At 34.2% G+C, this 23,947-nt stretch overlaps 2 protein-coding genes and 1 long non-coding RNA gene across 6 annotated transcripts; 2 read left to right on the top strand and 1 right to left on the bottom strand.

The window, feature by feature from the left end:
* The first annotated feature begins 436 nt into the window (after positions 1–436).
* LOC100818832 (uncharacterized) lies at positions 437–4,392 on the top strand. 4 transcript variants are annotated; one of them, XM_041009518.1, is made up of 5 exons: positions 442–706; positions 1,278–1,389; positions 2,536–2,638; positions 3,286–3,466; positions 4,037–4,392. In XM_041009518.1, the coding sequence occupies exons 1-5, from the start codon at positions 624–626 to the stop codon at positions 4,149–4,151; spliced, it is 594 nt and encodes a 197-aa protein (XP_040865452.1). In that variant the 5' UTR covers positions 442–623; the 3' UTR covers positions 4,152–4,392. The 4 variants fall into 4 exon arrangements, with proteins under 4 accessions (XP_040865454.1, XP_040865452.1, XP_040865453.1 ...); XM_041009519.1 differs by having other exon boundaries at positions 444–706; positions 4,015–4,392; XM_041009520.1 differs by lacking the exon at positions 4,037–4,392 and having other exon boundaries at positions 437–706; positions 2,536–2,645; positions 3,286–3,370.
* A 4,263-nt stretch (positions 4,393–8,655) lies between these two features.
* LOC106796027 (uncharacterized) lies at positions 8,656–10,673 on the top strand. The gene is made up of 2 exons (XR_001384853.2): positions 8,656–8,875; positions 9,676–10,673. It is a non-coding gene; the product is annotated as an uncharacterized lncRNA (long non-coding RNA).
* Positions 10,674–18,332: 7,659 nt separating this feature from the next.
* LOC100815462 (G-type lectin S-receptor-like serine/threonine-protein kinase LECRK2) lies at positions 18,333–21,044 on the bottom strand. The gene has a single exon (XM_003545844.5). It carries the CDS (start codon positions 20,950–20,952, stop codon positions 18,505–18,507), a length of 2,448 nt encoding a protein of 815 aa, XP_003545892.1. The 5' UTR covers positions 20,953–21,044; the 3' UTR covers positions 18,333–18,504.
* Between the last annotated feature and the right edge of the window lie 2,903 nt (positions 21,045–23,947).

The following is a 23,947-nucleotide window of genomic DNA, read 5'->3' as shown; positions in this document are numbered from 1 at the left end:
CTCATTTTTTTTTTTGCCTTAATTGGATTTTTTACACGTAACTTATTAATTTTTGGTTGACAAATTTTACCTCACCAATTTATTTGATACATTTTACTCCCAAATTTTAATATACTTGCAGATTTTACACTCTATTATTTAACTTATAACATAATTGTATTTTTATCCTCAACTTTTTATTTTTTGATAATTTTTACTCTTAATTTTTTTTTTTTTGGGAAAATTTTACTCCAATATTTTTTTGTAATTTTTATTTCCATATGTGCTTATTAATGAACAAATGATTCGGGACAAAATTTTAAAAGTTGGGAGTAAAATGTGTTCAATTAAAATTGAGATAAAATTAGTCAAAAATTAAAGTGTAACTAAATTAAGCCTTTTGTTCTTTTTTTCCAAAACGTCAAAACGGTGTCGTTTTGCAGTTTGGGGAGATTTAAAGTTCCCCTAATCGGAAGCGCAGCCAAGACCCTCCACTCCCAGCCTCCCTAGACCTCGATCTTGATCTCGACGCACCTTGCCGTCCCTCGCAGTAGCTGAACCTCACAGAAGAAGCCTCCTTCACCGGCAACGCCAGTGGACCCCCAGAAACCGTCGTCGGCAGCGTTTCGGACGACGAAAATTGCATGCTTCTGGCCGCCTATCCCTGGACGACGGCGACGCATTTGGGATTGAAGACTGACGCCGTCTTCTCGGCCTCTGAAAACAGGTTCGTAGTTTGAAGTTTGAACCCTTCTTTGCTCTGTTCGAATCCCTTTATTGAACCCTCATGTGCTCTGTTCAAACCCCTGAACCCTTACGTGCTCTAATGAGATCATGAAGAGATAACAGAATCTGTGTGCAACTATTATCCCGTTTATTAGCATGTAATCATGTAAATAGTCTAGACGTTATCTTAGGAGTTTTATTTGGAGAATCAAGTTGTATAGCTCAATCTTAGGAGATTTTGTTGTAACTTTCTTGTATATATTTATGCCTTAGCAAAAATGAAATTCAGAATAGAATTATTCTGTCATAGAATCCTTTAGAATTCCTTTGTTGAGTTGAACACTTCTTTTTTTCTCACTGTCTGTGCGTTTATTGGTTTGGGAGTCTCATTAATTATCTTTCCCTTGGTTATTTTGTTTTGGCCGTCTGATTGTTAGATGTATATTTTATTTTTTTTATACGAAACACCACTTATTTCCTGTTATTTTACAACTAACACTTGTTTTATTTAGGTTATAATTTCAATAGGAATTCAGATCTTATAATCCTCAGTTTGATCCTATGAAGGACAGACACTTGAAGAAAAGAATCAAAAGATTGAAAGACATGGTTGAGCCAGATAAAAATTGCGAGACTAGGGTTGAAGATGTTGCTTGGCTTTGCTCCCTTTCAGAGTCTGAGATTGTAAGTCTCTGGTCTTGTTCAATAACTTGATGGATCACATTTCATCATTGTTTTCTTTATTTTTAGATACTCTAGGTTGGTTGAATTAGATAATATTAGTCTAGTGTTTTGAACCCTATGCGTTTGGTAAAATGTTTTATGCCTGAAGTCATGCTCATAGATTACAGAGGATGCAAGAATCATACTCTGCAGCATTTTGTTATAAAACAATAATATTATTAGAGAGGATAGACATGTGAATGTACAAAGGGGATGAAGATAAGATATCTTGACAACAAAATTAGTAATAATATTAAAAGTGATAAAATAAATCTTAAGGATTAAATTTATTAGTTAACAAATTTTTACAAGATAAACCGTGACTGATCAAGTCCTCTCCTTTGTATAATGTTGTAGTGATTGCTGTAGCTACTTCCCTTTGGAATAATTTTTTTGCATGTTTGATGTTTATCGTGTCCCTTCATTTCTCTTTGTTCATTTCAATGGTGGTTTTAACATGAAAGCATAAGTTTTCGGTAGCAGTATGCTATCTTTACAGTCCTGTTTGTTTGGAGAGGAAAGCTTGCAACTTTTTAGGATTCAGAATCGTCACTAATATTCAGAGATTAGATAGTCTTGCTGTCTTTTTTATAATATTCCTTCTACATGTTGGATTATTCTTGTAGGATATCTTGTTCTCCCACCCCACTCCATTGTACTTCTACTATTTGTTCTTTAATTAAACTTATTTTTGTAAAAGAATTTGAGCCTGTGAAAACAAAATAATCCAGTAGTTCATTAAAGAATGGCATTAAAGAATGGCAATGAAATAGAGTCTTTGTCTTAGACCAGGTTATACGTGCAAATATAGTTTAAAATAGACCATGTTATATCTAGTTGATCAAAGAATGGCTATGTAATATAGCCTGTGTGTCTTAGTCTCTTAGATCAGGCTATATGTGCAAATCTACTTTAAAGTAGATTTGATCTGTCACGTTAGTCTCTTAGATCAGGCTATATGTGCAAATCTACTTTAAAGTAGATTTGATCTGTCACGGTTAGCTGGGTTATGTCTGTTTCATGAAGTTGGATGTACTCCCACACTTTTGAGTGATTTCTCTTGTAAGTTCTTAATTTTTTATGCTCAAAATTTGAAATTTTTTGCAGGACATGCTGATTAGCTTGAAACTGTTGATCATTCAGCGTGCAAAAATGATGGGTTGTAAGGAGCTGGCTAGTAAATTCAACCTTAAAATGATTCGAGCCATTGGTATGATGTATGCCTTTTTTTTTTTCTCCAACTTAAATGCATGTCTTTTCAAAATGTAATATGCATATTGTTATTATGAATGCAAAAAAATAAAATAATAGTCATATGCATTTATCTTGTTTTATCTGTCTGTTTTTTGTGTTTCTTATATAATGTTGATACTAGTGGTTAGGGAAGGTTCTAGAAGTGGAGGTCACATATTTTTATTAAAAAAATAACACATCCCTTATATCAGGAATTAGTTATAATGTTGAGCATTATCAAAGGGTCTGGATTGCACTGACCATCAACTTCAATTCATGTAACAAGAATTCATTACATTAATACTTCTGGATATTCTTTGTTTGCTTTCATCCATTGAAATCATAGAAGCACATTGGCTTGTCCTAGGCTATTGTATCCTGATTGTTGCATATATACAATGAATTCCTAGTGAATTACTATCACAATTCATGATTTGCACTTGCGATTTGAATTTCTGAGATTTTGAACTGAATTGAATTGAATTTCACTGTATTCATGGAAAATTGAAATTCTTACTAGCAGGTGCATGATAATCAATCCACTTCTTGCACTAGTAGTTAGATTATACATGATTACTAATTAGCTGCATTTTTTATTCTAACTTCCAATGGACCTCTGTGCAGCACTTGTTTTGATGGGCCATCTGAAGGAAGAGATAAAAGATTCATCACTTATCCCCAATATGGTTAAATCTACTTCTTTTTTAGATGCTTGCAACCTATTGAAATGTAGCAATGAGGTTGATGCAAATATTGATGAGCTAAGTACAAGTCTTGGTGCTGATATAGAAACTTTTCTTAGAAGGTATGTTTACCGAGCTTGTATGAACTATTCAAGTGTTTGTCTGCAAAATACACTGTTTTCAAGTGATTTGAGTTTGGGAGATGGGTATTAAATTGAATATCATAAAAACTTGTCTATGTGATCATTACACCTCAAGGGTGTGCTTAATATAGAGAATAAAGTGAAAGGAGAGTGAGATGATTTTGTAGTTGTTCGGTAGGAAAGAAAGTTAAAACTTTCCTTTTCTTTTTGTTTATTTGGTTGTATAGGGAAATAGAAGGAAGGAAAAAACATAAAATGACATAGTCCCTAATATACCAAAATAAGAGTAAATAATTAATTTTAAAACAAGAAGCACCTTTCTTCCCAAAATTGGACTGATTGCTGAAGCATGTGGGTCCCACACTTCATTCTTCCATCCTTTCCAAACGGAGGAAGACACCAATCTCATTTTACTGTCGGTCCTCTATCCTTCCGTCCTTAATCTTGTGTAACAAACATAGCATATCCTCTATTGCTTTTATGAGATCTGTATATATGATAATGTTAATATTCTTTTCTCTGTGCAGTCCTCCAACATCCAAACAAAAGAAGCAGAAAGTTGGAAGCCGAGAATGAAAGGTTTGCAGTTATTGGAGGATCTAAAATTTCTAGCTTATCCTTATGGCAACACCTTTACTTTGGCTGTGGAAACTCTCATTTATAGTTTCTTTCTCATTGCCGAATTTTCATGCAAGTTATTTATTATTAGGTTGCTTATAGTTTTTGGTTCTTGACATTTTTCTATTTAGAAATTAGTTGGAGCAAATACCCCGTTATATTTAGAAAATTGTTGCAAGAATGTGTAGCAAGTAAATCCCCATTTTGCCTAGGGAATTTTACATTAATAGTTTTATTTGTATAGAAACACAAGTTAATGAGAGGTGGAAAAAATTCTTTTTCTAAAATATCATTTAAAATAGTTTTCCTTAGTTTTATAGTAACATAATTACAGACATGTATGCAAAGATTATAATGAAACAATTAAATATTCATTCATATTATATACTACAACAACAACAACAACAACAACATGGCCTTATCCCACTAGGTGGGGTCGGCTACATGGATCAACTTTCGCCATAATGTTCTATCAAGTACCATACTTCTATCCAAATCATTAAGTTCGAGATCCTTCTTGATAACCTCTCTTATAGTCTTTTTGGGTCTTCCTCTGCCTCGAATTGTTTGTCTTCTCTCCATCTGGTCTACTCTCCTCATTACAGAGTTTACCGGTCTTCTCTCTACATGCTCAAACCACCTAAGTCTATTTTCCACCATCTTCTCTACAATAGGTGCTACTCCAACCCTCTCTCTAATATTTCCGTTTCTAATTTTATCCTGTCGAGTCTTACCACTCATTCATCGCAACATCCTCATCTCCGCTACACCTACTTTAGTCTCATGTTGGCTCTTGACCGCCCAACATTCTGTTCCGAGTTTAAATTAAGAATTATACTACATAAACTTAAATATTGTAAAATTAAGAATTATACCCGAGTTTAAATAAACTATACTTGAACCCTCTCGTGTAGGGGCATTTTTCCAAATGACCTTAATCTTAAGCTGTTGGCGCTAGTCTAATATATTCCGATCACATTGGGATGGCAAACGTGTGCTTATTATTCCAAAATGTCTAAAAAAATTTCTGACGATAAGTATTTTAAAAAATGTATTCATATCTAATCAATGTTGTACAATGACATATATAATCTAATACACACAAATTAGTAAAAACAAAATTAAAAAAATACAACTTTATCATCTGAATTTCTACTATGCAAATATTTTCAGTAAAACAAATAAGCAAATATGTAAATAACACAAATGTAAAATATAAATTAATTTTTTTAATGAGTAATGTTTTTCAACCATAAAAAAACTCAAAAATACATGAGTCACCAATTTAAGATCATGTCGTGTGTGTAATCAATCCAAAAGTGACGAATACCAGTTGGATGGCCAGTTCTTGAAACAACGAGCAGACCCGTCCAATTTTGGTGAATGTTTTTTGCCATGGGACCCGATGCTTGTTGCACTTTCAGCCTTTCACTGCCTTGCATCGCAGGATTACTTTCATCCGCTGCAACCAAACACACGTTAAAGCCGATACCAAGTAGAGGTAGAAATGAGCGGAGTAGTAGTTTATCAAGGACCTTTGACTTGATTTATGTAAGGTTTGGTTCGGCTCGACTTGTTTACTATACAGGTCAAATTCAAGCTTTTTAAAAAGTCTTTTTAGATAAAAAAGGTCAAGTCCAAACTATAAAAAAGTTTGTTAAGCTTGACAAGTCGACCTGTTTAATTAATAATAATAATAACTTTATTTTATCAAATCTTATCTTATCCAGATTTTATTCTATCTAGATTTTATTTTATCCAGATTTTATTTCATCTAAATTTTATTTCGTCCAGATTTTATTTTATCCAATTTTATCTTATCTTGTCCAGATTTTATTTTATTTCATTTATGGGCTTGGACTTAAAATAGATTTGTAAACGTTCGGACTGAGGATCTAATCCATACATTTTTTAATATTATGCTCTTTTTATTTTCTTTTGATATACTTTGTGTTTTAACGACTTGAATTCAATAAGATTTTGTTTATCAATTATTTTTGGATTTGTACATTACTTATACGAAATTTTATAAGTTTCTTTTTTTAGTTAGTATTTCACTAGGTTTTAAAATAATTAATTAATCAAAGACGTCTTTAAGCAAATTTTTAAATAGGCTCGTGGGCCAAGCCAAACTTTTATGTAAGCCGAGTCGAGCCTTTAAAAAAAGCCTATGACAGCTAATGAGCCAAGCTCAAGCCTTACATATTTAACTCAAGCCGAACTCAAGCCTAGTAAAGCCTGGTTTGGCTTGACTCATTTTCACCCCTAATACAAGACATGAAAATATCATGATAATTGAATTTCATTAAATTATTATATATTATAAATATTGCGTAATAGTCGGTGACTAATTTTATATGCTTTCACAATTCCTTTTTGGGTTTTCACCCATCTTTTAAAAGATTGAACCAAATATTTTTTATGGCGTAATATTGTTATGATTATCATCTTGATGTTCAGTTCATTTAATAATATCAATATTTTTTTAATTAGAATACTTTCAGCTGAAAGTCAATTATTAATTTCTAATTTATTGAGTTTTATTTACATAATTTATCTCTCAACAGTTTTTATACGCACAAGTTAGATATCAAATCTATGATAATATATTTAAAGAAGAAGATTATCTATCAACTATATCACATATATTGTTAATATCAATAATTTTTTATTATGATAATATAAATAAATATAAAATTTATTTCTTTTATTGTATTTCTCCCTTTTAATTTAGTCAACGAAATCTTTTGACACACGTTATTGCCATTAATCAAACACATTTAACTATAGTTATTGGACTTAGTTCAGACCAATTAGATCAACTCATTTGTCCGAGAATTGGAGCACTCAACCAGTCCAAATCATATGTTGGATCGGTTAAATACGAATCAATAAGACTTGATATGAATCGATGACTCGATCGGCCACATTGAGCCAGCGGAGTCATGCTTATATTTTTTAGCCTTAATTGTATTTTTTACACGTTACATGTTAATTTTTGGTTGACGAATTTTACCTCACGAATTAATTTGACACATTTTACTTCCAACTTTTAATATACTTGCATATTTTACTCTCTATTATTTAATTTATAACATAATTATATTTTTATCCTCAACTTTTTATTTTTTGTTAATTTTCACCCTTATTTTTTTATTTTTTGGGCTAATTTTACTCCAATTTTTTTTTGCAAATTTTACCCCCAATTCACGTGCTTATTAGGGGTGGGTAAGCGGGCAGGCCCGCCCCGCCCCGCTTAAGGCCTGCCCGCATTGGTAGCAGACTGGTCTAATCCACCCTGCTTCTTACACGAACCAAATAAATTGGTCCACCCCCGCCCCGCGGATCTTGCCGGTCAAACGGGCCGGTCTGCGGACCTAGTTTTAAAAGAATTTTAATTTTAATAAAAATATAATGCAATCAAATTAAATTTAATACAAATGTAAATAAAATCTCAATAATTAGTCAATTACATCAATAAAATAAATAATGTCTTAACAAAAGAAAATTCAAGTAATAAATCTAAAATATGAAATTTAAACATCTCCAATAACAAATGATTTCATATTTGAAGTAGTTTGAGCCTTCTCCATCTCCATATATTCATTTTCTTTTCCTAAAACTCGAAATAATAATAATAAATATTAAAATAAAATCAAGTTAAGTGATTAAAAGACAATAATTATTACATATTATTTACCCTACATATCAAATACTAGTAACCAATGTTTAGTATATATTGTCAACAAGAAGCCTAGTTCGATATTTGTTAAGCACAGATGAGGAGGAGAAAAAAAAAATGTTCTTAGCCTGCTATAACTACTAAATATGATATGAGCTATTTTTTATAATAAAAATATATTGAAATATCTTTAAAAATATTTATTTAACAATTATTTTTTGCTTAAATGATAAGAATTGATATTTTTATTATTTATGACTTTCAGATATGAAAATGATAGATTAAAAGAGAAAAAGATCGAGAAAATATCAAAAAAGAAGATTTTTAGCATGTTATTACTTATCTTTTTTATCTTAATCTTTTATTTTTCTTATCTTATCCTTTTTTATCTTTATCATCTTTTAATTTAAATCTTTTATTTTTATCTTTATATCTTTATGTTATCTGATATATTTCTTTATTTGTTATAAAAAAAAGTTTAAAGTGAAAAAAAGAAAATCAAACCTAATATAATTGGGTCAGGATCACACAAATTAAACCTATTGCGAGCTGCTGACAATCTGCGGACCCCGAGGGTCAAACCCGCATAGTGCGCGGGTTAAGCGGGGCAGACAAAAAAATATGACATAACCGTGAACGACTAAAAAAAATTGGTCCGTAACCCGCACGGACTGCAGACCCCGCAGGTCAGTGCATAGACCTGGGTCCATTTATCCATCCCTAATGCTTATTAATGAATAAATGATTGAGAACAAAAGTCACAACTTTAAAGTGTTTATTTGAAAAGGAGAAAAGTTTGGAGGGCTCAATTTTCCTTTTTTTTTTTTAATATTAAAATGATGCCGTTTCGTTTTAACTGGTAAAAAAAAACAAGTTTTGAAAAAAAGAAGGTACGAATGAATTGGGAATTTGGAATTGTGTCTGTGACTGAGACTAAGCTCTCAACTTAAAACCCTTGCTGTTGTTCACTGTCGCCGTCGAAACGGGGTTCCTCTGTGGTAGTTGGAAGGTCGCACCGTGCCACTATTGCACCAGGCTGCCTCGTCATCGGAGGGGGTCACGGTGAAGTGTATTCTGCTTTTGTGTATGTAAGCAAGCGGAACATTTTTTGTGTCAAAATAGGGTACCACTTGTACCTAATGCTGTTTATACTTGAAGTTTCTCTCATTGTAGATTCCAAATTTGAGATGTAATTTTTTTTTATTGGTTCGATCAGTGACTTAGTGCCTTGACCGGGTTGATCACCGGTTCGATTCTATGTCTTCGCACAAAGCCTCCCTCCCTCCCCTAAACTCTGCTACTGCACGAACCATCACAACCAGAGGTTCCCTCCGACGTGCAGAGCTCTTCTCCCCTAAACAATGTTTCTGGGGTTATCTCTCTTTTTTATTTTTATTTTTTATTTTTACATTTTTTGCTATTTTAAAATTTCTGTTTTTCTCTCTAATTGTGATGAGTCAACCTGTTTAACCCACCACCTGTGGTGATTGAGCTAGGTTGGCTACATTTTGTAGTGAGCCAACCCTTGTGGGTTGAATTTTTTGATAACCCTTGTTGATGGGTTGACTCACTTTTTTTCTCTTGGGCTGCTCTGCTGTTCTTCCACTTGCACTCAAATACTACTTGAGGTGAGTGGGACTCTTGCACATGCCAGCAACACTCTTCAGCCCCTCTCAATATCACTTGGAAATTTTCTTGTTCTGTTTTTTGTTTCTCACTCTCTGTGTGTGTATTGGTTTGGGAGTCTCATTAATTTTCCTTCCCCTGGTTATTTTGTATGATAGTAGATGTATATTTTATTTTTTTACCAGCTAATGTTCACTTTTGTTGTTTGTAAGAAACACCACTTTTTTCCAGATTTTTTACAACTAACACTTGTTTTATTTAGGTTATAATTTCAATAGGAATTCAGATCTTATAATCCTCAGTTTGATCCTATGAAGGACAGACACTTGAAGAAAAGAATCAAAAGATTGAAAGACATGGTTGAGCCAGATAAAAATTGCGAGACTAGGGTTGAAGATGTTGCTTGGCCTTGCTCCCTTTCAGAGTCTGAGATTGCTTGGCTAATGTATTCCGATCACATTGGGATGGCAAACGTGTGCTTATTATTCCAAAATGTCTAAAAAATTTCTGACGATAAGTATTCATATCTAATCATGGTAGTTGAGTTTTGGAGTGTGATTGAAAATTTGAAACGTTCTGCAAAATTTCTCATAATTATTTTTCCTAGTGTGCACATGGCTTGAAGAAACTAAATGGGCTCTATTAGCCATGGTCTTTTGGTCTTTTGGTGCACTTGGATGAGGGCTATTGCTTTCTGCACTTTTCAGTTGCTTCTTGGGCTCTCTCTTTGTCTTTTAAAATGGCCAATCCGAAATGTAATTAAATTACATTTGGGAATGCACTCCCTTTTTTGCTTATGGAATGACCAATCTGGAAGGTCAAAAAATATTCTGAAAAGAGTGTAGGAAGCAACTTAGGAAGTGCTGGAAGTAACAACCTTGGATGAGGTGTAATGGGAAATTATGGGATGGAACCAGATTCTAAGGTGTATGTATGTAGTGCTGAACTGTGATTTCAGTGGCTTGGCAACCTCCACCTACATCTTATCTAAAATGTAATGTAAATGTTGTGTTCTTTAATTTACAACACAAGATTGGTGGCTTTGGCATGTGTTTAAGGGATGAAAAGGGAGTTTTGGTTGGGGAGATTTTGTTATGTAGATGCATGAGGGAGAGGCTTTTGCTTTGCTACAACTACAAAGTGTTTGATAGAATGCACCAGCCCACTTTAGATGTTTGAGTGTTGAGTCCTATAGGAACATATCTTATGTAATTGCTCATTGCAAGGGCATATCTTATGTAATTGCTCATTGCAAGGGCATATCTTATGCTAGTTTCCATGTTTTCAATTATATTCCGTTTTGTATTGAGCTTCCTATTGCTAATGAATTATACAAGTTTATTTTTGTAAAATAAAAAGTTAAAATCATAAAAGTGAGACACTTTAATTCTTACGTCTAAAATGAATAGAAGACTAAAATATTTCACGTAATCCTTGATACAGGTGGTGATAATTATCACAAGTGAGGTTAGTTTGGACCGATCCCAAGATTTAAACATGATTTTTTGTTGTGATTGATCGTATTCAAAAGACATCAAATTATATGTATTAAAAAAAATAGAAAGTGGCCTGCGTGCATTACATGCTCAAGGGCATTACTATGTAGACCCAGCGAAGCAATTTCACGATTTTCCCAGTTGCCCCTTCCTAAAAGGGATACGGATTGGACTCATACGGATCAGCTAATCCATAAGTCTTATACCTAATTTGGAAGTGTTTTTTTTTTTTTTTAATTTTTTTCATATAGATTAAGTGTTTTTTTAAAATTGTTTTTTCAAAAATATATTTTACAAATTAATGGTCCAATTGAACATGTGATTTTCAGGTTATTAGTACAATATTCTAACTAACTAAGCTAATAGGTTATTTATATTATAAAATAAATAGTATTATCATATATAACACTAAAATTTGTAATGTATATTTAATGCACATGTAAATTTAAATAATAAATTTTGTGACAATTAATTTTGATATAACTTATACAAATTATTTAATCCATATATTTTTTATGAATAAAAAATATTTACTATTAAAATATTAATTTGTTAATAAATTAAAAAACATATTTTTGAATTTTTTTTAAAAAAATACTTATGAATCATGTAACCCGTATGAGTTAACTCATACGAATTACGTGATCCGTATGAGTCATACAGATTAACTCATATGAATTATGTAATCCGTATGACTGATATAAATCATGTAATCTATATGAGGTATACAGATTATGTAATCCGTAAAAATAAAAAACACTTAAGGATATTTTTGGAATTTTATTTTAATGTTGGATGCACAAACAATGTTCCTGGTGCCCCTAGCAAAGCCCCATGGGCAACAAAACTCAACAGCAGAGAGAGTGAAGGAGAAAAAAGTGGCCCAATATTATATTAAAGTTTGATACATGTCAAGTAGATTTAATATAACTATTGATAATATTATAATTGTACGTGAAAGTTGCATTGCACTATTATACATTAATTCTTTCTCTTTTTTATACCTTTTTATTGATGTTATTTTGTATTTGATGGTTAATTTAATATGACTTTTTTTTTATCAAGGATATGCATTTTATTTCAAAAGCTAATATATTGTGCAAATAATTTTACAAACCTAGCCATTTATTTTTGAATTTTATATCTTGTACTGCTGTGCTTAATTAGCAGCATACCATGTATTATTCAGCTAAGTTCCATTTAACTACTAGTCTTTGTGGAGTGGTTGTTGTGTTTGCACATTGAACTTTACAACTATTGGTAAATGGTAATTTGGGAAAGATATCTAATAACAATTATTTGTTCCATTTAACAGGGAAAGCCTCCAATAGGAGAGTAAATAGAAGCGATGAGGTTTTCAAGAATCAAGATGGTCTAGACAAGGGTTAGAGGAGTTCTAGAAAGAAATAACACTCATAATTAATTTTAGAATTTTGAGAAAAAAGTTTGTATTTCTTCTTTAGTTTTATTTGCTTTTGCAGAATTTTTATTGGAATTCTGATATCTGGAATTTGTTTAATACACCAAGGCACCAGAACCTTGTAATTTTAAGCTAGTCCTTAAGGAAAAATATCTACATAGAACAACAAAAATTACTGTGATTAAGAACCACGCTTAAATTAGTGATGAATAAATATGATGGGAGATTAAATGGACCTGTGGCTAGTGAATTTTGAAGATCATTTGTTACCATGGTCCAAGGTCTTCACAATATAATGAATAAATACATTTTTTTTTATCAAATTATGTCTAGAAACTATTTTTTCAAACACTATGCTAAGAAACTGCTTTGGACTGCAACGTGATCATTATTTTTTAGTTTTTCTGTTTTTGAATAAGTCCTCCTAATCAAAGTAGTTATTGTAATTTGTTAGAGAGTTGTTCCTAAACTTTAGGAGAAAACAATTCTGATTTATCTAAGTTAGTTTCTTTTCTGTTTTCTGCAGCATTTATAAATGTATATGTTTGCAGCTGAATAAAAACACTCTCCCAATTCGTCTCCCTTCAAATTATATATCCTTCAGTATTTTATTTCTCTTTTTTTACTGCATCTATTCTCTAAAGACCAACAACTGGTATCTAAGCTATCTTCTTACGAGACCTGTGAAATGGAAGGTGAAGGAAATTTCTCTCAAGTCGCTCTTCCACTCTTTGATGGCGAAAGTTATGACCTATGGTCAGTGAGAATGCAGTCTTATCTAGAGGGAGTGGATTTATGGGATGCTGTGGAAGAGAATTACGTTGTTCAACCACTACCCGAAAATCCCACCATGGCCCAAATAAAAAATCACAAAGAAGGAAAAACGAGGAAGGCAAAGGCGAAGTCATGCTTGTTTGCTGGTGTTTCAAAAATGATCCAGACCAGAATCATGACTCTCAAATCACCCAAAGAAATTTGGGAATTTTTGAAGGAAGAATATGCAGGGGACGACAAAATACGAGGTATACATGTACTTAATTTAAGGAGGGAATTTGAGCTGCAAAGGATGAAAGAATCTGAGACAATCAAAGAATACTCAAACAAATTGTTGAGTATTGCCAACAAGATAAAGTTGTTGGAAAGTGATTTTGCTGATTCCAGAATTGTCGAGAAAATTCTGGTAACAGTGCCAAAAAAGTATGAAGCATCTATTGCTTCATTGGAGAACACAAAGGATCTCTCCAAGATCACTTTGGCAGAAGTGATACACGCCTTGCAAGCCCAAGAGCAACAAAGATTGATGAGGCAAGAACATGCTGTTGAAGGTGCTCTACCAGCTAAGAGCCAACAAGCTAGAACTTGGAAAAGGAAAAACTACAAGAAGAATCATCCAACCAGCAATGAAAGCAGTGCAAATAATCACAACAAAGGAAATGGTAAAAGGAAAAGTTACCCTCCTTGTCAGCATTGCGGAAAAAATGGGTCACCCTCCATTCAAATGTTGGAAGAGATCAGATGCAAAATGTAGTAAGTGCAACCAAATGGGGCATGAAGCTGTGATTTGCCACAATAAAAATCATCAAGGTGAAGGAGCTCAGACTGCTAATCAGAAAGAGGAAGATCAATTATTTGTGACCACTTGTTACTAGAGTAGTGAATCAAGTGAAAGTTGGTCGATTGATAGTGGTTGTACCAACCATATGACTTTTGACAAAGCACTCTTTAAAGATTTGAGGCCAACCAATATCACCAAAGTTAGAATTGGAAATGGCGATTCTATCTCATTCAGAGGAAATGGGACAATTGCAATCACAAGCTATGCTGGCACAAAGCTTATTCCTGACGTTCTCTTCGTTCCTGAAATTGACCAAAGTTTGCTAAGTGTTGGTCAATTGATTGATAGAGGATTTAAAGTTGTTTTTGAAGACAAATATTGCTTGATAAAAGATGCAGCTGGTCAAGATATTTTCAAGATGAAAATGAAAGGGAAAAGTTTTACCCTAATCCATTGGAGGAGGAGCAAGTTGTTTTCTCGCTCAAGGAAGATTTCATAGAAATCTGGCACAAGAGGCTCGGGTATTATCATCAACAAGGATTGTAGCAGTTAACTGAAAAAGGGTTGGCACTTGATGTTCCTGAACTTAATGATCGAATTTTAATCTGCAAGGCCTGTCAATTTGGAAAGCAAAACAGAAAACCTTTTCCAAAGGCAAAATGGAGAGCGTCAAGAAAGTTACAATTGATCCACACAGATGTTGCAGGGCCACAAAGAACTCCTTCATTAAAAGGTAATCTTTACTACATTATATTTGTTGATGACTTCACCAGAATGTGTTGGATTTTTTTTTCAAGTATAAATCAGAGGTGGCTGAAATTTTTTGGAAGTTCAAAGTCAAGGTTGAGAATGAAAGCGGTCTAAAAATTCAAATTTTGAGGTCAGACAATGGAACAAAGTACACATCTAAAAAATTCAACCTATTTTGTGAAGATTTAGGCATTGAACATCAACTCACCACTCCCTATTCTCCACAACAAAATGGAGTTAGTGAGAGAAGAAATCGATATATACTAGAGATAACAAGATGCATGCTGTATGAGAAGAATTTGGCAAAGACGTTTTGGGCGGAGGCAGCAAACACATCTGTTTTTCTTCAAAATAGACTTCCCACAAAGGCATTGATGAATCAAACACCATTTGAGGCCTGGTATGGTTACAAACCATCATTGAAATTTCTTAAAATATTTGGTTGCTTGTGTTTTACTCATGTTCTAGCCAGCAAGAGAGATAAGCTGGATACAAGAACATCACCAGGCATCTTTATAGGCTACAATACAACAAGCAAAGCCTATAAAATCTTCCAACCACAAATTGGAAAAATTGTTGTTAGTAGGGATGTGCACTTTGCAGAAGATGAAGAATGGAGTTGGGATGATCCAAAGATGAAAAATCATGCCTCTGAACATCTAAACTTGAAATTTCCTGCACCAAGTTTCGAAATTGAAGGTTGGCATAATGAATTAGTTGATGATGTTCCTATTAGAGGTACTAGACTGCTCTCTGATATCTATGACAGATGTAACATTGCTGTATGTGAGCTTGAAAATTATGAAGAAGCCAAGAAAAATCAAGTTTGGGTTGCTGCAATGAAGGAGGAGCTATCAATGATAGAGAAAAACCAAACTTGGCATCGTGTAGAAAGACCTCAAGACAAGAATGTGATTGGAGTCAAATGGGTATACAGAACAAAGCTTAATGCTGATGATTCTATCAATAAACATAAGGCAAGACTCGTTGTAAAGGGCTACGCTCAAGTGTTTGGAGTAGATTACTCAGAAACATTTGCTCTAGTTGCTCGGTTAGACACCATCAGGTCATTGCTTGCTGTGGCTGCTCAGAAGAATTGGAGAATCTATCAACTTGACATTAAATCTGCATTTTTAAATGGCTTCTTACAAGAAGGAATTTATGTTGAGCAACCTCAAGGTTTTATAAAGGATGGAGAAGAAAATAAAGTTTATCTTCTCAAGAAAGCTCTTTATGGGCTTAAACAAACTCCAAGAGCATGGAACAACAGAATAGATGAGCATTTGCTGAACTTGGGGTTTTCTAAAAGTCTGTCAAAGTCAACATTATATGTCAAAATAGATGGAGATGATATTTTTATCATTTCACTGTATGTGGATGATCTTTTTGTGACAGGTAGCAATTCAAGTCTTGTAGAGAAGCTCAAGAAAGAGATGATGGTGGTGTTTGAGTTGACAAATCTTGGGTTAATGACGTTCTTTCTTGGAATGGAAATTAAACAAGGAGAACATGAAGTCTTTGTTTGCCAAAAGAAGTATGCCAAGGAGATTTTAAAGAAGTTTAAACTTGAAGAATGCAAAGAAATGAACACTCCAATGAATCAAAAGGAAAGGGTTTGCAAGGAAGATGGAACCGAGAAGATAGATCAAGCACACTTCAGAAGCATGATTGGATGTTTGCTGTACCTTTCAGCAACTCAGCCTGACATCCTAAATGCTGTAAGCATTTTATCTCGGTTTATGCATTGTGCAAGTGAAATGCATCTCAAGGTTGTAAAAAGAGTGATTAGATATGTTAAAGGAACTTGCAATTTTGGCATCAAGTACAAGAAAACTAAAAAGTTCAAGCTGATAGGCTTCTTTGACAGTGATTGGGGTGGTTCAATTGATGATATGAGAAGTACTTCAAGGTACAATTTCAGCTTTGGATCAGGTGTCTTCTCATGGAGCTCAAAAAAACAAGAGAATGTTGCTCAATCTACAACAGAAGCTGAATTTGTTGCTGCTGCAGCTGCTGTCAATCAAGCTTTGTGGATGAATTTTTTTTTGATTGATCTTAACATGAAGCAGAATGAGAGCACATAGATTTTTGTTGACAACAAAGCTACCATAGCTATTTCCCACAATCCTGTTTTTCATAGGAAAACTAAGCATTTCAATATCAAGTTGTTCTTTGTAAGAGAAGCATAGAAAAATGGAGTTGCTAGTCTTGTCTACTGCAAAACAAAGAACCAGGTTGCAGATTTGTTTACCAAGCCATTGCCAGTTAGAAAGTTCGAGTTTCTCAGAAAAAAGTTAGGACTTTGCAGATCTTAAAGCAAGGAGGAATGTTAAGAAACTGCTTTGAAGTGCAACATGATCATTATTTTTTAGTTTTTCTGTTTTTGAATAAGTCCTCCTAATCAAAGTAGTTATTGCAATTTGTTAGAGTTGTTCCTAAACTTTAGAAGAAAGCAATTCTGATTTATCTAAGTTAGTTTCTTTTCTGTTTTCTGCAGCATTTATAAATGTATATGTTTGCAGCTGAATAAAAACACTCCCCCAATTCGTTTCCCTTCAAATTGTATATCCTTTAGTATTTTATTTCTCTGTTTTTTTTACTGCATTTTTTCTCTAAAAACCAACACACTCCCTAGTTCTCCAAACACCTCTTGACTGCTTTGTGATTACCAAATCAGTCTCAAGTAACAAAGTGAACAAGTCTATATGTTGAATTTGGTTCCTCTGAATTGCAGGGTGGCTTCCTATGTGCTAAAACTACTATTATTTAATAGTCTATGTGATGCAATCCTACCCCCTGAGGATATTGGATAGAAGACTCCAAGAGGCTTGAGCTAGAGCTACTAAAGAAGGCCCTAGGGTTCTCATGAACCTTAGGGTAGATTTTTGAGACCATGGGTCAAGGTTGGATCCACTCTTCTTTGTAAATATTAGAATAGGTTTTCCCTTCTTTTGGGCCTTGTATTTTGGCCATTCTAGTAGTATAGGGTTTTAGCCTTGTATTTCAGGGCATTTTGAGTAGCCTTTGTAGTAGGAACTTTTTTTTTGTATTTTCATGTATTTTTGGAATGGGGGTGAGCTTAGCTATTATAGGGGGTTTGTAGCTAAGCTCTAGCTTCTCATCTCAAGGAGGTGAGCTTAGTTATGAGAGGGGTGTGTGTAGCTAAGCTCTAACTTCCCAAGGAAGTTTTCTCAAAGAAGCTTCTCAAGGAAGTTTTCTCAAGAAAGCTTCTCAAGGAAGCTACCTAGTCTATAAATAGAAGCATGTGTAACACTTGTTGTAACTTTGATGAATGAGAGTCTTGTGAGACACAACTCAAAGTTCAACTTCTCTCCCTTTTTTCTTCCTTCAATTTCTTGCTCCCCCCTCTCTCTTTCTCTCCCTCTTTCTTTTCATCCATTGAAGCATCCTCTTCAAGCTTCTTATCCAAGGCTCATCTTGGTGGTGAAGCTCCTTCTTCCATGGCTTATTCCCTAGTGGATGGCGCCTCCTCTCACCTCTTCTCCTTTGTCTTCCGTTGCATCTCCATGGTGGAAAATTACCATTAAAGGATTTCATTGAAGCTCAAAGATCCAGCCTCCATAGAAGCTCTACAAGCAAGCTTCCATCACTATGGTTTTCAAGCATGAGTTTAATTTAATAGTATCCGCTTTATTTCTTTTGCTTAGATGGCTTGTTAAAGTTACTTGATACTTACATTTACTCAAATCCAAAACATAACAATTGAGTTATCAAGCTAGTTAATACAAATCTCAAACCCCAAATGATAAAGCTTCAAATAAATACACGCACATAAATGCAAAATTGCAAACTTTATAGTTCATACTAGAATCTAGATACCACAACTAGGATTAGCACTAATTGATTAGTTTAGGAATATTGATCACTAATTTGTGAGGGGCATGGTGGTACTTTCACTTCAACAACACCTTCAAGCATTTGTGTCACATTTCTCATAGTTGGTCTAAGATCAGGATCCTCTTGCACACACCAAAGGGCAATCATTACCAATTTTTCCAAGTTCTTCATGTCATCCAATGCCTCTTTGTCACCCTCAACCAAGGCATGAAGAGTTCTTTCAGTGTAGCAGTCATAAGCCCATTCAGCTAGGATTGCTTTCTCTTTATCTTCTGTCTCGAACTCTACACTTTTTCTGCATGAAACTATCTCAAGCAACAACACCCCATAACTATAGACATCTACTTTAGCTGTGATCGGCATGTTTTTGAACCATTCAAGTGCAACATACCCTTTTGTTCCCCTTATGGCAGTGTTGGTTCTGCTTTGGTTCATGTTCAAAAGCTTGGCCAATCCAAAGTCAGAAATCCTTGCATTATAGTAATCATCAAGGAGTATGTTTTGAGGCTTTATGTCACAATGGATGATCTGTGTGCTACACTCTTCATGCAAATATAGAAGTCCTCTAGCAACCCCAATTGCAATTTGTAGCCTCAGTTCCCAACTTGGTTTCTCCAGAATATTGAAAAGAAGACTTGCTAAAGTGCCATTACTCATATACTCATAAACCAGCAACCTTTTTTCTTCAGTCTCACAAAATCCAAGTATACGGACCAAGTTTTTATGGTGCGTGAGGCCAATGGCATTCAGTTCATTCTTGAATTCCTTATGAACATCTTCCAAGAGAAAAGTGTTCAACCTTTTCACCGCAACACGAGTATCGGAACCCATGTTGATGACTCCTTCATACACAATACCAAAAGCTCCCTTTCCTAGCACTTTGTCAAAGCCATCGGTGGCTTTTTCAAGTTCCTTATAAGTGAAGCAACGCAAGTTGGTTTCCACAATAGTGTCACTTCTGCCAATACTTCTAAGCTTCTTCTTGTACCGAAAAACATAGGAAGTGCTCAAGCATATTGCTCCAAGCAAAATGAGATTGAGAAAAGCAGAACTACCCAAAAGCACTGATCCAACCAAAATCGAAGTGTTCCTATTCTTGTTCACAATGATTGTAGGAACAATCAAGGAGGAGTTGTCTTTCCTCACTTTCATGAAGGCCTTTGCACCATTAAGTGTGGCATCAACTCTACCATTTGAAAGTGGCAACTTCTTCTTCCAGCAGCTATCACCTAGCCTGAAAATGGCAACAGAACACATGCAATCTTCCATACAAGATTGCCTGCATTGTTCTTCATTGAAGGGTCTTTGAAGCACATAATCTGATTGAGGCCAATCAGTATCTATCAACACCTCAAAGTCATAGAGATCCTTTCTGTTACTAAGTTCATCTACAGCACATGCCTGTACAAAATCTGGTTTGCAGCTACCATTGGGATCATTAGGGTCGACCAGTGAGTACCATTTTGGGCACTTACAATTTGGCCTCTTATCATCTCTCAAACTACAAATGCTATTATATCCACAAACACCACTACCTGCACTAGCAACATAATCCTTACAGATATTATCTGGATGAGACCACACTGGGGTCCAACCTCCAGTACCAGAAGAACCCTTTGGATGCTGATAGAGTGTGAACACCCCATCAAAATCAAGAGTTGCTCTAAGGTAAAAAAATTGAGTGGTAGAAGAAGCTCCACTACCCCCTCTTGACAAGTTGTATTTCTCATTGTTCTCTCTCAAAACATACATGTCTCCTGACCCATCAAACACCAATTGAGTCCCAGCACTTGATATGTTGGACTCAACGGTTCCACTTTCATAGTAGTGTTCATTAGCATACCCAGATGGTAAATTTATAGAGTGCATTACAAGGTTACCATCATTTTGGAAAAAGAGCACAAACCTTCCCTTGTTGAAGTAATTCCTCCTAAGTTTAGAAGAAAGCTTTTGACCCCTTTCCATAGTTTGATAAGGCAGCAAGGTGTCTCTATAGTCCTTGAAACTCTCCCAAACAGTGTTGGAGTCACCATCCTGAAGCACAAAGTTGCCAGTGTTATTTAACACACCACTAGAAACTCTCACAGTGAGTCCCCCAGTCTTCCATAACTGGTTACCATTTGGGGCAGTGATGAGCACCAACCCATCATCAGCAGTGAGCACTACTTTTGAGCCCTTTGGTGCAGGCTTGTCTCTGTTGGCAAACCAAACTATGGTTTTGTCTTGAATCTTTGCATACCAAATGCAAAGCATGAAGTGATCAGGAGTGTCCTCAAGTGGGAGGAACCCAAAGGCAAAGTCACCAGAAGGTGATGAAACCAACCATGGGGAGGTGCTGGCTCCTGCTGTGTGAGAGTCACCAATGGCTATGTTGCTTTTGGTTTGGGCCATAACATTGATGTGTTGAAAGGGTAACAGAACCATTGAGAGGAAGAGAAATGGAAGCAAAGGGGAAGCCATGGTGAGAATCAACTTGGTCCTTACGTTAGTTAGGTATGTGCGTGGATAAACTGTAGGTACTCAAGGCCCCAGTGGGGCAGATTATAAGAACTGAAATGAACTGGTTCAAATGTATATAAGAGAAAATAAAATACCACTAAAGTTTGAGGTTTTAATTGTGTAATAGAAAAAATTCACTTGAGCTTTTAAAAAAAATAAAATGAGAAAATGAACTTGCACACCGATAAACCCCCGTGTTGATAAATATAATCAAACCAGGGATTAAGGATTGCATTATGATGGTGGTTCTGTCTTTGTTGAATGGATGGAGAAGATTCTTTCAATACTAAAATTACGTATTGAATTTTGATTCTTGTATCCATAATTCAAAAAGAGCTATTTTCATAAGTATTTTTAATAGAAAACAAAATTGAAATAAGTTTATTTATTGAGCACTGCTATATTCACCAAATTGAGGAATGAGAGAAAATATCCAATCCACTAACAATTTAACATCTATCATTGCTTGTACTGTAAAACAATAATTTATTATGTTTCCAAGACAGATGTCACGTTATAACTGAGTTGGTCAATTTTTCTGCAGAAATAAGTGAAAGAGATAAAGCATTTTCCTTCTTTATTAACAAAAATTAACTTTTAGATAAACTAATGCGAGATTTTGTAAATTAACTTATAAAAAAAATTATTTTATTTTTTCTTCTAAAAATACATACAAGAGACATTTATCCAATCGTACAAACCCCCCACAACTCTTAACTAGCTACAATGTTGTGGAGTTTGGGGTCCTGATTCCATCTACACATCAGCAATTCGAAACCATTGACCCATATTTTATATCAGTAAGTTAAATATAAAACAAGTGAATAATCATTTTGAAATTGAAAGCTGAGATGAACTATCGGATTAGTCTCTGAACTAACATTTATTTCATAAAAAATTCTTCAAACTACATTTCATCAGTCAACTTAATCCACCATTTAAGTGGAGTAATAATAATAATAATAACGTTTTTACTTGCATGCCATGACATATTGATGTGACCTTATCAAATTGAGATATTTTCATTTCAATTCATAAATTTAGGGCGGCTTATAGTACGCTTTTAATAGGTCAGTTGATTTTGTTTGTAAAAAAATTGAAATTGCAAATAAATGCTTAGAAAAGGAAGACCATATTCATTCATTCAAAAAAGAAGAAGAATAGATGACCAAATACTAAATGAGATGAAGCTGAATTAGTTAGCTGGGTACACGGCAAGAATATCATATAAATTGAAATCATGTGAAATAATTTCTAATATGCAAAATATCCTATAACATTAAAAGTTTTAATCCTTATTTATTTATTTATTTGTAGTTGTTGGTAATCAAATTTTGTCATTTTGGTATCCTGCCTATGTGCTAATTAAAGATTCTCCATTCGGTAGGTTTGACTTTGAGTCATATTGAATTTGTTTATAATAAACTAAAATCAATTTTCAGTCAACAAAATTGATGTCGATGAATGGGAAATCAATTCATTTTAGTGTTAGTTGAATGAGGATAAAATCACTTTAATCGGATGCATGATTGACTATTTTTTCAATATCAATTAAAGAAGAAGGTTAATTCACAACTAGTTGCTTACATAGTCTACCGATTTGACAGAATCGATTGCTTACAATGTCTGTCGAAATGATAGAAATTGGCAATTAGCTACAATTAGCTGCTTACATGGTCTGTCCATTTGACAAAATCGGATGCTTACAATGTCTGCCGAAATGACAAAAATTGACAATCAGCTACTTACATGGTTTGTTGATTTAACATAATTCAGCTGACAAGGAAAATTAGAAAATTAGCTAAATTAATTCATATTTAACTTAATAAATATAAGATAATATTCTTCGCGGTGTTATGATATTTAAATGGTTTGTACCAGTTAAAGTTGATTGATGATAGTGCTCCCTTAACACTAGGAAATAGTTTCTAGTTAGTTTTAAAATTTAAAATGCATATCATTTGATTTTTGGAAGAGAAGAGCATGCCTAGAGTATAGGAGCAATGACCAGAAGATGGATCATTTCAATCTACAACTGACAATTGATTACCAGTCATTGTCCCAATAGCATCCAAAATCAGCTGAGTGACACCCAAACCATGTTCTAGGTAGTTATTAAGTGAGAAAAAAATGTGGTTAGAACACATTCAATAAAAAAACACAAGCCTATGTTGGACATTTTAGTGTAATTGATCTCTTTATCATGTTAAAATAAGAGTGCACGCTTGTTTTAATGTAATAACGAGATGCTCGGTTTAGACAAATTTTGGAAGTTACATGGAAGTTACTAAAACTTCCATCAACGGTTGGAAGTTACATGGAAGTTACTAAAACTTCCATCAACGGCAGTTTTTAAAAAAGAAAAAACTTCCATCAACCGCCAAAAATCATCTGTTCTTTGATCATAAATAATCATTCTGGTTCAGAAAGCATAACGGTGTGACAAAACATACAAGACCAAAACAAAACTCTTGAATTATAATCTTCTGATTTTATCCGATTGAACAATTTTGGTTGAACCCCGAAATTTGATTCAATCTGAAAGTGTTATACACGTCTTCAGATTTATCCAGCATCATCTCGATTTCAAATTAACCAACAAAAGATTGAATCAAAATTTTCGAGATGACGAACGATAGTTCGAAGATAACAAGCAAGTTTGTGAAGTTGAACAAGTTTGAAGAGCAGAATTTTAGAAGATGGCAGAAGAAGATGCACTTTCTCTTGACAACATTGAATGTGATGTATGTGCTGAGTACACCAATGCCGGTGTTTATGGAAGACGAAACTCTGGATCAAACAAGGAAGCATTCGAAATGGGAGAACGACGATTACATTTGTCGTGGACACATTCTGAACGGTATGTCCGACTCTCTCTTTGATATTTATCAAAATGTTGAGTCTGCTAAGGAATTATGGGACTCTCTTGAATCCAAGTATATGGCAGAAGATGCCT

The sequence above is a fragment of the Glycine max genome, chromosome 15, assembly GCF_000004515.6.
Source record: "Glycine max cultivar Williams 82 chromosome 15, Glycine_max_v4.0, whole genome shotgun sequence".
Lineage (NCBI taxonomy): Eukaryota > Viridiplantae > Streptophyta > Magnoliopsida > Fabales > Fabaceae > Glycine > Glycine max.
The sequence above is the reverse complement of the archived record's forward strand: the minus strand, read 5'-3'. Positions and strand labels throughout refer to the sequence as shown.

Excerpts from the sequence above, each read along its gene's own strand:
- LOC100815462 (XM_003545844.5), bottom strand. The coding sequence starts at position 20,952 with ATGGCTTCCCCTTTGCTTCCATTTCTCTTCCTCTCAATGGTTCTGTTA.
- LOC100818832 (XM_041009518.1), top strand. The coding sequence starts at position 624 with ATGCTTCTGGCCGCCTATCCCTGGACGACGGCGACGCATTTGGGATTG. Across the intron at positions 707-1,277 it reads TTCTCGGCCTCTGAAAACAG|ACACTTGAAGAAAAGAATCA; the intron begins GTTCGTAGTTTG and ends TATGAAGGACAG. Across the intron at positions 3,467-4,036 it reads ATAGAAACTTTTCTTAGAAG|AAGCAGAAAGTTGGAAGCCG; the intron begins GTATGTTTACCG and ends TCCAAACAAAAG.